Source organism: Elgaria multicarinata, chromosome 23 (assembly GCF_023053635.1).
Source record: "Elgaria multicarinata webbii isolate HBS135686 ecotype San Diego chromosome 23, rElgMul1.1.pri, whole genome shotgun sequence".
Classification (NCBI taxonomy): domain Eukaryota; kingdom Metazoa; phylum Chordata; class Lepidosauria; order Squamata; family Anguidae; genus Elgaria; species Elgaria multicarinata.
Window position 1 is genome coordinate 13637779 of NC_086193.1, and position 11443 is coordinate 13649221.

An 11443-nucleotide genomic window follows, 5' to 3' on the forward strand; every position below is an offset into this window, starting at 1 on the left:
TATATACAAAGGACCCCTGCTGAAATTCCCCTTTTCTATGCAACAGTTAAAGACGCAGGAGCCCCGTCCTCCTTTCCATAGGGTCACCCTAGTTAATATAATATATATCATGGGAATCCTGTTAAAAACCGGGACGTGAAGAAATGAAAGACCTCTCCAGAGAGTACTGGACCACAATACCCAGCATCCCCCAGGCTGGCTGGGGGATGCTGGGAGTTGTGGTCCAGCACCTCGTTGGGGGGGGTCTAAACTGAAATGGGCGGGGCGGCGGCGGAGCCAGTCGCGCGCCTCCCTATTTCCCGCCTTTTTCTCCCCTCCCCGCCTCAAGGCTCTGCTCCTCGCCCGCGCTCGGGCAGGCAGGCAGGCGCTCTTTTGCGCAGGCGCGGCCTTCTCTCTCTCTTTCTCTTTCTCCCCCCCCCTCCACTTTTCTTGGCTGGGCTCCGCGGGTGAGAAATGCGCCGCGGTGTGACGTCACAGGCGCGCCGTGCGTGCGTCCCTGCGTCGGGCGTGCCCCATCATGCACCGCGCGGCGCTGGCTCCTGCCCACAGTTGAGCTCGGCCTCCGCCGCCGTCTCCGCCGCGTCTCGTCCTCTTCTTCCTCCTCCTCCTCCTCCTCCGGTGGAGCCGAGCGAAGCGCCGCCGCGGCCCGGGGCGGGACCGGGCCGAAGCCGAGCCAGGCTCGCGTAGGCCGCCCGCCCCATTGCGGCCCTCGCCCTCCCTCCGACGCGGCGGAACATGCGGCCCCGGTTGCCCCGCGGCGAGGCCGGCGAGTGAGGGGAGGCGGAGGCGGAGGCGGGCGGGGAGGCCGCAGGCCGAGGAGGAGGAGGAGGAGGAGGAGGGGGGAGAGAGGACGGGGGCCCCTCTTCTGCCCCCCGCCGCCGCCGCCGCCCCCCGCCCCCCGGGGCGCCTCCTCCCGCCCCCCACCCCGCGAGCCCCCTCCCAGGGAGGCAATGACAGCGGCTCCGGGACCGTCCCCGCAGCAGATCAGGGACCGGCTGCTGCAGGCCATCGACCCCCACAGCAACGTGAGTGGGGGCGACGGGGGAGGAAGGGAGGGAGGGGAGCGGGGCTGGGGGCGATGGGAGCTGTAGTCCGCTCTGGGGGGTATCAAGAGAAAGGGGGAGGCGTCCTCCCCCCGTTCTGCACTGTGGGGCAGGGGCCCCTTCCTCATGTTGCTGCAACTGTGTATGTGCACCGTGACCCCCTCTCCTCCCCCCTTAGCTGGGGCTGATGGGAGTTGCAGCCTGACCCAGGTGTGTGTGTTTGGGGGCTCGTGAGAGAGGGAGCCCTCCTCCTCCCTCCTCTTCCGCTCCATTAGGACGCACCTGCATGATGTGCCATTTGGATGCACTCCCCTGGCCCTCCAGATGTTCTGGACTGCAACTCCCAGCATCCCTCTGGCCATGCTGGCTGATGGAAGTGGGCCCAAAACATCTGGAGGGTACGGGCTGCCCTGTCTGCTGATTGGGGTGGGTGGTCCTCACCTGCAAATGCCTCTTCCTCGCTTCCTTCTCTTCCTCCACCTGCCTTCCCAGTGGGGACGGGAAGGGGCAGATTCCCCGATTGTGGAGGTGGGCTGCTGCTGCTGCTTTTTGATAGTGCCCTCAGGTCCACCCACTGGAGCCTGGTGCAGTCGAGTGGCAGGGCTGCGGTGGGCGGGCGGGTGTAGCCCTAGAATTAAAGGACCGTGCACCTCGAAGCACATGCTCAGCCCCAGGATTTCGGTTCCAGGACCAGAATCGAGCATACAGTCCTGTCACGTAAAAGTCCCCCCCTCCCACCCCACTTTCTTAATCTTGGCAGCCTGATGGAGCAGAAAGGAGGGCAGGGAGTTTATTTTCTCATTGCTGTCGTTAAGGAATTGGGGTGCAGAAACCTTGGGTGACCAACGAACGGCTCACTACCCTGAGAACTGCCAGTAGGGTAGTGGCCCACTTTCTGTTGTGTCCGCCGCGCCCCTGCAGTGGGGCACGGAATTCTTGCCAGAAAAGAAGCCAGAAGCATGGGCACGCTTCCCCCCTGCGTCTCTAAAGAGACCCCTGATCCCTTCCTGGGTTTCTCCTCTGCCTCTCGCATCTCCTCCTTCCCTCCGCTAGACTAAGCTCCTCAGGAAATGTCCTTTGGATCGTGGATCAGCCGTGCCTCCTTTTCTTTCTCCTGAACCTGCAGGGATGAGGAAATGGGGTTTTGGGGGGGGGGTCATCCCTCAAAAAGGCATGTCCCCACACACACACCCCAACTGTCCCTGCCCCTTATCTGCATCTGGCAGTGCCCACCCACCCATCTCCTGTCCACCCTTGCCAATTATTTCTTTCCTCTTGTCTTCCCACAATCCCCTTCTCCTGTCTGGCACTGCCTGCCTGCCTCCTTCCTTCCCATGTTCTTGGGAGCGGTGCCCACCCCCACCCCCCGCCTTGGCTGGGTGGCTCAGAGCTGGGCACAGCTGGTCTCTGCTGGGGCCGTTGGTGAGGAGGCAGGAGGGCTGGCCATGCTTTCTGGGGCATTTCTCTCCCTCTCTCTTCCAAGGGATCCTTTCTGTCTTGTGATGCTGCCGTGGCCAAGCTCTCCACCCCTGCTGGGGTTTCGTTGGTGGCTCTGCAGCCGGCACCTGGTGTGTTTGTGTGGGGGGTGGGGGTGGGGGGTTCCTGACCATGGTGGGGGACTTGTTGTGGGGAAGGTCTGTCTCAGGCTTTGGGAAGGCCTGAGCCATTCATTCTTTTTCAAACCTCCTCTCCTTGACCCAACGGCTTCTCTCGTTTCTTCTCCCCACGGAGAAGCACCCTACACCGCATGCTCTGTCCCTATCCATTCCTATACTAAACTTTCTACACATGGTGAAATCCTGCAGGAAGGTCCTGACTCCCCCTGTGGGGTGGTGGTGGGTTTGGCCTTCTTGAATCTAGGAAAAGGAGCCTAGGTAGTCTGAATTTCTGCTCTGTTTCTTCTTTTGCTTATTAAACTGCTAGACGGATCAACCAAAGTGTGTTTCTCTCTCCTCTCTCTCTCTCTCTCTATATATATATCTGGTTCAAACCTACTCTCTGCATGTGGATGGGTAGCTGTCTTGCATAGATCTCTCTGCATTGCTGTGCCTGTGATCATTAAAGATGAAGTCCAGTTGCAGCACTTGCAAAGAGAACGAGCTGCAAAAGTTCCTTGTTCTGGTGATCCAGGGAGAGGATTCTGGTTGGGCCTGCTGAGCGAAGGGAAGAATGGCAGCCCTGATGACGAGAGCCAATGCTGGTGGAGGGGGTTGCAGGTGTGGGGCAGGCAGCAGGTCACCCAGAGCAGGAGAGCGGGCCAAGGCGTGGAGCGGAGCTCCTGCAGTGTGGCAGGCCCGTGTGAGGAGTCTCCGGAGGGTCACTGCGCATCATCCTGCAAGTCATTCGTTCTTCTCTGGCAGCTCTGAGCAAGTGTCGGCCTCAACTGGTCCCTGCCTGGGCTTTTCCCTTGGCTCCCCCGTTGCCTCAAGCAGGGGCTGCAAAAGACCCATTCCTGTTGGCTGGTAGCAAGGCGTTTCTGAGCCTCTGTGAATGTAATGGGGGCTGGGGGGCAGCCCACATAGGGTACTTCTCCCACCCCCCTCATGCACTGCGCTGCATCCGGGGAAGTGGTCACTGATGCAAAGATGCGATTACACCTCCTTGGCTCACTGACCGCTTCCTGAATGCCTTTTTGTAGGGATGTTGGGCCTTCAGAGGAAGGCATGTTAGGCGGCTCTTCCAGGTTCTCAGTCCAGCTGGAGGGTGCACACGCCTTTCCCTTTGGCTCTGTTGCTTGACCCTCTGCATCTGCCCTTTGCAGGTCTTGCTGGGCCCACCGGTGCCCGCTGCTGTTAATAGCAATAAAGCAGCCCTGTCCTCTTTACAGGCCCTGTTTCAAGTGTTCAGAGCACACCAGAGATCTTTATGACAACTTAACGCATGAGGGGAGAAGGCGGGATTTGCTCCTCAGCTGGCATGATGATCAGCTAGGAACTGGGCAAGCAAAGCACGTTTGAGCAGCGAACTCTGCTTCCCTGTCCTCTTCTCCCTGGCCTGTCGGGAGGATTGGGCACGGACTTCTTCTTTAGGTGCACCTGGACCATCAAGAGCTGTTCCCTGGGCTGGTGTGATTTTCATGCCTCCTTTTGCTCGGGCTTCTCTTACCAGCCGGGCTCCCTGGCTGGAGCGTTGGTGGCAGTGGGCAGCGGGGACGACCGGGCGCTTTGCGTCAGCTTCTCCTGTGCCAATCGCTTGCTGCCCCCTGCGGCAGAGCACTTTCCCGGGAGTCCCAAGGGGAGTGGCGTTTCACCGGGCGTGGAAGGGGAGCATCCAGGTTATCCAGCGAGAGGAATGGAAAACATCCCGTATGGACCCCTCTCTAGGCAAGGAAGTGGCAGATCTGTGATGCACTGGGTCCCCTGACCTGAAATGGACGGGAACAGGGCGCCACTGTGCCACAGTCACTGTGCCTTGGTGCCCGGAGCTGCAGGCCAAGAGCACTTGTTTAGACTCACAATAAAATGAGAGGCAGGCAGGATAATAAATGAGCAGCATAAAACCACACGTCCCCACCATAATGCCTCAAAGGCACCAGGTGTTTTATCACCCAGCTCCGAAATGAAGATGGAACCCCTCCCTGTGGAGGGAGTTCCAAAGATGGGGCCTCAACAGAAAAGGCCCTGTTACCTGGGACCCACAGCCTTGCTTCAGAAGCCGGAAAGGCTGAGTGCAAGGCCTTGGGGTGGATCTTATCAGTTGAGGGGTTCATGCAGGAATTGGAGCCCTTCCATGTTTTTCTCCCAAGCTGCTTAGGGCATCTTAGTGCTAAGGGGTGCTTGTAGTTCGTCCTGGGCTGCTGCTAAAGTATCGGCTTCTCTTCTATTTGTTTCAGGCTTTAAGAGGGGTGTGTCCCCCCAGGCCACTGGGAACATTTTAAAGGAACAGAGTGGGGGGGTTGGAGTAGGAGCCATCCAGAGCACATGTGACACAGGTACAGGTCTTGGCTAAAGGCCGTGGCCACGTTTCCCAGCCCAGCGAGAGGCAGGAGCATCCGAGCTGAGCCTGTTTTAAGTCGTCTTCCTTGAGGGATTTGCCACCCAGCGCCTGACTTTGGATGGGGCTGTGAAAGCGTCTCTGTGTGGTGGAGAGTTGGGGGGTCTCTTCCTCCATCTTGGCTGCGGAGTCTCCTGCCACGGGTTTCAGGGTGCCAGCTGCCCGGCGTTGGATCTGCTCCCTGGCGTAAGACGGCACTGCACGTGCCCTTCTAATGCTTCCTTATGAGCCTACCCGTGCTTTAAGATCTTCTGGAGAAGCCCTTCTTTCAGTCCCACCATCTTCACAGGTGGGAACATGGGACAGGGCCTTCTTGGTGGCTGCTCCAGTGCTCTGGAACTCTCTTCCCTGGCTCCCTCCTTGATGGGCTTTCAAAAGCAGGCTAAAACTTGTTAGTTCCAGCAGGCCTTTGGAGAGCAATTTGGCCCTCCATCTATGTTAATAACTTATAATTTTGTTGTGTATTTTAAACGTGTGGGGTTTTTTACCATTTATTTCCTAGGTTTTACAATGTATGTTTTAAACTTTGTAAGACCGCCTTGAGGCCCAGCATTGGGCAAAAGGCAGGGTACAAATAAATAAATAAATAAATAAAAATGTTGCAGTCTCACGTGGCCCTGATGGTTCTGTTTTCTCTTCCTTTTCCCTCTAGATACATAACATGGTGGCGGTCATGGAAGTCATCTCCAGCTTGGAGAAGTACCCCATCACCAAAGAGGCGCTTGAGGTGTGTTCCCACAGCCGGCTCCCTCTCCTTGAGAGAAAACTGTTGGGCACCTAAGCGGGGAAGGGTGGCTCTGGGCGGACGGGAATCTGGAGGCTTGTGTTTCTGGCTGGCCGTGTTCAAGGAGCCGAGCCTGGCGAGGGTTAGGGTATATTATCACGTGACTTGTGCATGTCTTGCTCCCTAAGGAGGAATGCGTCTCCTTGGTTTTCCTGCCTCCTTTTTAACGTTGTTCCTAGGTTTTGGAACGTTGTTGTGGCTCCAGGATTGTGTGAGTCCTTCGGCTCATGTCTTGGGTCACATGGGGATACTCTGAAACTGCTGGTAGCCTCTGCTGGCTTGCCTGGACACGCTGTTACTTCTAAATTGGGGAATTCCAGGGAAGCTTCCTGTGATCTCCCTCTGCCAGCATCAACCAGAAACGGGGAGGCTAATTTCACGGTTGGCTCACGCGTCAGTTTCTACTCCATGCTGTGCTGAACCTCCACTGCCCCATTTCTTCCCTTAAACGCGGCTTGCAGCTGCCTCCTGAAATCTCGCTGGCTTGTAGCTGCACCTGCCGGTTCTACTCTGCGGCCATCACCTGGGCTCTGGGGCGGTCGGTTAATTCTACTGAGCAGCTTCAGAGTATCCCCATGCAGCCCACACCACCAGCCAAAGGACCCGCGTAATTTCAGAGCCACGAGGACGTTCCGAAACTCAGGAGCAACGTGAAGAAAAGGGCCAGAACCCAGGAGCCCTATTCCTCCTTAGGGAGCAAGGCTTGCATGAGCCCAGCCTCACGGGATGGTGTACACTGTGGAAGAGCGGTGTGTAACTGGGATGTGGGTTTACTGGTGTGTGTGTGGAATGGATTGGGAAACATTCTGCAGTCCGGGATGGATTGATCTGATTTGGCATTTTTGCATTGTGTAAATAGAACAAACAACCTGGCATATTCATATAATATCTCAATGTCCCCCAGTATCCAGGAGTTATTGAACTGAAATATTTTCTGGGCGAGGGGGGGAGCAATCATGGGCCCCCGGACACCGTCCCCTGCATGTGTTTAGGCTGAACAAAGTCCCACAGCTCCTGTCATGCCCCCCAGCCAGCCCTACTGGGAGTTGCAGGGCTGTTTTCTTTCTAAACCTGCGAAGAATTGCGCTGTTAGCGTGGCTTTCATGTGAGTTAGGCTCAAAGATTTACTTGGAAGTTACTTCTATTTTAAAACTTGCATATATGTTTTAAGACATGACCATAGCGTAAATTTTCTTTATTGCTTAGATTTTCAAAAGAAAGAGCACAGGAAACCTCTTCACGTTCTAATTTCAGCATTGCCTAAAGAACTGTACACATAAATATATGTGCTAAGGGAGAATCACCGGGGGGGGGGGGAGTTAATTGCAAACTTGATCTCGCATTCAGTTGGAATTGTGTCGACAGTAGTTGCTCCGTTTGACTCGCACTGTCCCCATTGATTGTTTTGGGTGTAGGCAACCTGTGTCGTTCACATGCTTTGGACTACTACCCCCATAACCGGACCATTGGCCAGGTTGGCTGGCGCTTATGAGACATGTAGTCCCAAACATCTGGAGGTCACCAGGAATTTTATGTACGGAGGGATTTCTAAAAGCATAAAAATACGGCACCAGGTCGTTTTGGGGCATGTTTCTGTCCCGCTTCCTGCCTGTGTCCATAAGAAACGCCCTGATGCTGGGTCAGGCATCGAGGGTCCATCTAGTTCACACAGGGGCCAACCAGCTGTCGACCAGGGACCCACAAGCAGGACGCGGTGCAACAGCACCCTCCCGCCCATGTTCCCCAGCAACTGGGGCAAGCAGGCTGACTGCCTCTGATCCTGGAGGTGACACAGGGCCACCAGGGCTAGTAGCCACGGACCGCCTTCTCCTCCTCCTCCTCCTGCTCCTGCTCCTCCTCCAGGAGTTTCTCCAACCCCCATTTTGCAGCCATCCAAATGAGTGGCCATCACCACATCTTGGGTCAGTGAGTTCCGTAATTTTCCTGCGCGCACTCCGCTCCCTGCTCTTGGACTTCCCGAGGTGCTGCTGTGCTTCCCCCCGCCCCCCGGCTGGGAGCGTTTGTGCGCAGGGGAACTCGCAGGCAGGGTGGCTCCAAATCCGGCCATTCGTGCACCCTTGTCCTCCTCTCTCCTAGGGCGCTGGGGGGGGGGGCGGAGCGGCCGGGGGCTTCGGCGGGCTGTGCCCCAACACAGCTGAGGCAGGAAACCTGTGAAATCACCCCTTTCTCCCCTTTTTCTCTCGGTGGCCGCTTGGCCCACTAGGAGACTCGGCTGGGGAAGCTCATCAATGACGTGCGCAAGAAGACCAAGAATGAGGAGCTGGCCAAGCGGGCCAAGAAGCTGCTGCGGAACTGGCAGAAGCTCATCGAGCCGGTCACGCCCAGCGAGGCCGCCCCCCCGCGGGGGCTCCCCCACCCGCCTGGCTCAGCCAACGGCGGAGCTCACAACTGCCGGGTGGAGATGCCGCCGGCCCCCCTGCTCGGGTCCAAGCCTGTTCCGGACGCGAAGAACCGGAACGACGTGCAGAAGCTGCGCTCCCCGAAGCCGGGGAACCGGAAGAGGAAAGGCAAGCCCCGGGACGGCCCCCCGCTGCCGCTGCCTCTGCCCAAGGCCCCCAAAGACAGCTACGAAGCCTTGCAGAACTCCTCTCCGCCCCCCACCAACGGGATCGGGGGCAGCCCCGAAAGTTTCCCCAGCCCTCCGGACGCCAGCCTCGCCCCGGGGCCCGAAGGCGGCTGGCCAGAACCTGGCGAAAGCGACAAGCTGGGCAAGATCCCCATCAACGCGGTGCGGCCGCACACCAGCTCCCCGGGCCTCTTCAAGCCCTCCGGGGCTGCCTCGTTGATTAAGGCGGCGGTGCTCCAGCAGCACGAGGAAGCGGCAGCGGAGGAGGCGGGCCCCGCCCAGCCCAGGAGCCCCCGGTGCGCCTCCTTCAGCCTCAGGGGCGCCCGGCTGGAGGCCTTTGCCCAGCAGCAAGCCACGTGCTCCCCCAAGGGGGGGACGCCCACCCCCTCCCCGAGGCCCCCTCACCCGGAGGCTCCCGCAGCGTTGCCCTTGTCGTCGTCGTCGCTGCCGCCGCCGCCTCCCCTGCCTGCCGTGCAGCTGCCCCTGCCGCCGCTCCTGCCGCTGGCGAAGAGGCTAGAGGCAGGCCAGGCGGCCCCCCTGCTGCACGGCCCAGAGCCCCAGGCGGCCGCCGAGAGCCAGCTCCGCCTCGCCGCAGCCGGGGCCTCTCCCGGAAGCGGGGCGGAGCCCTCGGCCCCCTTTTCACCAGACGTTTCAAAGATGGACAGTGACGGCACTGCCTCGGGCTCTGACGGCAAGAAGAAGAAATCGTACCGGCCCAAGGACTACGTGGTCAACCTGGACGGGCAGGTGCTCGAAGGGGGAGTCAAGTCCGTGCGGTTAAAAAAGAAGCGGCGGCTGACCTTCGACCCCATGACGGGCGAGATCAAGCCTCTGGTGGCGGCAGCAGCGGCGGCGGCGGCCCAGAGGGACTCGTTGCCAGGGCCCGTCCCTGCTCTGGCCGAGCCGCCGCACAGGACAGGCGCCGAGAAGCCGCCGGAGCTGAAGCCCCCGTTGCAGAGCCCCTTTGAGCAGACGAATTGGAAGGAGCTCTCCCGCAACGAGATCATCCAGTCCTACCTGAACCGGCAGAGCAGCCTGCTCTCCTCCTCGGGGGCGCAGACCCCGGGGGCCCACTACTTCATGTCGGAGTACTTGAAGCAGGAGGAGAGCACGCGGCGGGAGGCCCGCAAGAGCCACGTGCTGGCCCCGCACAGCAGCAAGCCCTCGGACTTGCCCGGGGTGACGCGGGAGGTCACGAGCGGCGACCTGGACAGGATATGCGGCCAGCGCTGGCCGGGCGTGAATGGCTGCTACGACACACAGGGCCACTGGTATGATTGGACGCAGTGCATATCGCTCGACCCGCACGGGGACGACGGGCGCCTGAACCTCCTGCCTTACGTCTGCCTAGACTGAGCCCGGTTTCGCCAGGAGGCGCTTCGGACACTTCGGGCGGTTTAGTCGAGCGGGCAGGTGTGGTGGGCCCCCCTCCTCCCTCCCTCCCTCCCGGAAGAGGCTCACCTAGCAGAGAGGAGGGTGCGTGAAAGCAAGAGGGGGGCCTGGCCGTTCCTCCTTCCCGGTTTCAAACAAACAAACAAGGGTTTTGGTTTTTGTTTTGTTGGGAGTGCTGCCACCGGCCTACTTCACAAAATCGCAACGGGAGGCACGGCGAAAGGTCTGGAGCGAAAACGGGAAGCGTTCCGGACGCCCTTGCGAGCTGGGCTGTTAAAAAGCGAAACAAAAGTGTTAGTTTCCGGAAGGGCGAAGGCTGTTTCCGGGCGGCTTGTGAACGCTGGGATCCGAGGGCAGGCTGGTACAGGTGCGGAGGGGGGAGCCGTGCAAGTGGAACGTTAACACAGAGTAGTTTGAGTCTATTTATTTGTCTTTGATTTGATTTTCTTTTAAATAATAATTAAAAAAAAAGGAGGAGGAGGAGGAGGTAAGGCATTGGGATGTTTCAGGACGAACTGGAGTTAGTTCTCTTTTGAGTTGCACCTCTCCCCAAGAGCCGCCTCTCCCCTGACGCGGGGAGGTGGCTTGCCACGGCGTCTGCACTGCAATGCTGCCGGGGTGGGGGAGGGCGGCGGGAGGACACCCACACCCCAAACAGGGCTCTGCATTCCATAGTCTTTCACGAGGGGAGGGGGCAAGTTTGGTTTCAGTTTGAACTTAATCTTAAGACATGCTGCAAAAAAGAGTCCACAGTTCCCTTGAGTGGCAGCAGCAGCCTGAGCGTGTGTCCCCCCCTCCCTCTTGGGCAGATTTTCTTTGGAGGGGCAGGCGGTGCGGTGTGTGTGCGTGGTGGGGGGGAAGGCCGTGTGAGGGTCGCTTTTTTGTTCTGACGAAGGAAAATCCAAACCGTACTGAGGGTGCTACTAGTTTGTCAATGTCCTGTGAAGGGGGAGACGGAAGCCTGTTTGTGTGCTGGAAAATATACTTGTTACCATTCCTCTAGATATTGTTTGCCTTATGGATATCCATCACAAAAGCGACTTGCAAAAACAGCCTTAGTGAATGTACAGTGACTAGACTTCTGTGTTTCTGGGACGCAGAAGGGAGCAACTTTGCTATTGGTCCTTTCAGTGGACACATTGTGATATAAATGTGGAAATAAAAGAAAATTTGCACAAAAGCCGCCATCGCTTCCCTAATATCTTAACGAGCTGCCCGCTCGTTTTAGGGTCAGGAGAGGGAGTGAACAGGGGCTGCTGTCGCAAGTGGAGTCCGGCTTCCTGTACAGGTGTGTTGGGCCGTCCTGTGGCCCACCTGCCCCCCAGAGTCAGTGGGCTGCGCTTAGCAAGGTCTTTTGGAAGTCCCAGAGGGCGTCTGGAAGGCGCAGGGGGATTCCTGTGGCCATATCTACGTCCACCAGCTAAGGCAGGGGGTGGGATGGCCCCGCAGAGGGTGGATGGCATCCCTCCCAGAGCAGTGCTGGTTGGGGCTGATGGGGTGGGAGTCTAACCTCTCTTAGAGGGCCACAGGGTCCCACCGCCACGCAGGCCGTTCCGGTTAACGCTGCGCAGCTGTCTCTTGACATCTGCGATGGTCCTGAACGTGTTCAGAGTCATTGGTGTTACTCTAAAGCAGCCTTTCCCT

General features: G+C 58.6%; 1 protein-coding gene across 1 annotated transcript; it reads left to right on the forward strand.

Annotated features, from left to right (window-relative positions):
* The first annotated feature begins 932 nt into the window (after positions 1–932).
* Positions 933–10982, forward strand: MED26 (mediator complex subunit 26). Its single transcript, XM_063147041.1, has 3 exons — positions 933–1025; positions 5689–5763; positions 8045–10982. Exons 1-3 carry the CDS (start codon positions 951–953, stop codon positions 9761–9763), a joined length of 1869 nt encoding a protein of 622 aa, XP_063003111.1. The 5' UTR covers positions 933–950; the 3' UTR covers positions 9764–10982.
* The last annotated feature ends 461 nt before the right edge of the window (positions 10983–11443 follow it).

What these genes read in the sequence shown, in the direction of transcription:
- MED26 (XM_063147041.1), top strand. Translation starts at nt 951, where the DNA reads ATGACAGCGGCTCCGGGACCGTCCCCGCAGCAGATCAGGGACCGGCTG. An exon ending in CCATCGACCCCCACAGCAAC is followed by an intron (nt 1,026 to 5,688) that starts GTGAGTGGGGGC and finishes TTTTCCCTCTAG; the next exon opens with ATACATAACATGGTGGCGGT. An exon ending in TCACCAAAGAGGCGCTTGAG is followed by an intron (nt 5,764 to 8,044) that starts GTGTGTTCCCAC and finishes TTGGCCCACTAG; the next exon opens with GAGACTCGGCTGGGGAAGCT.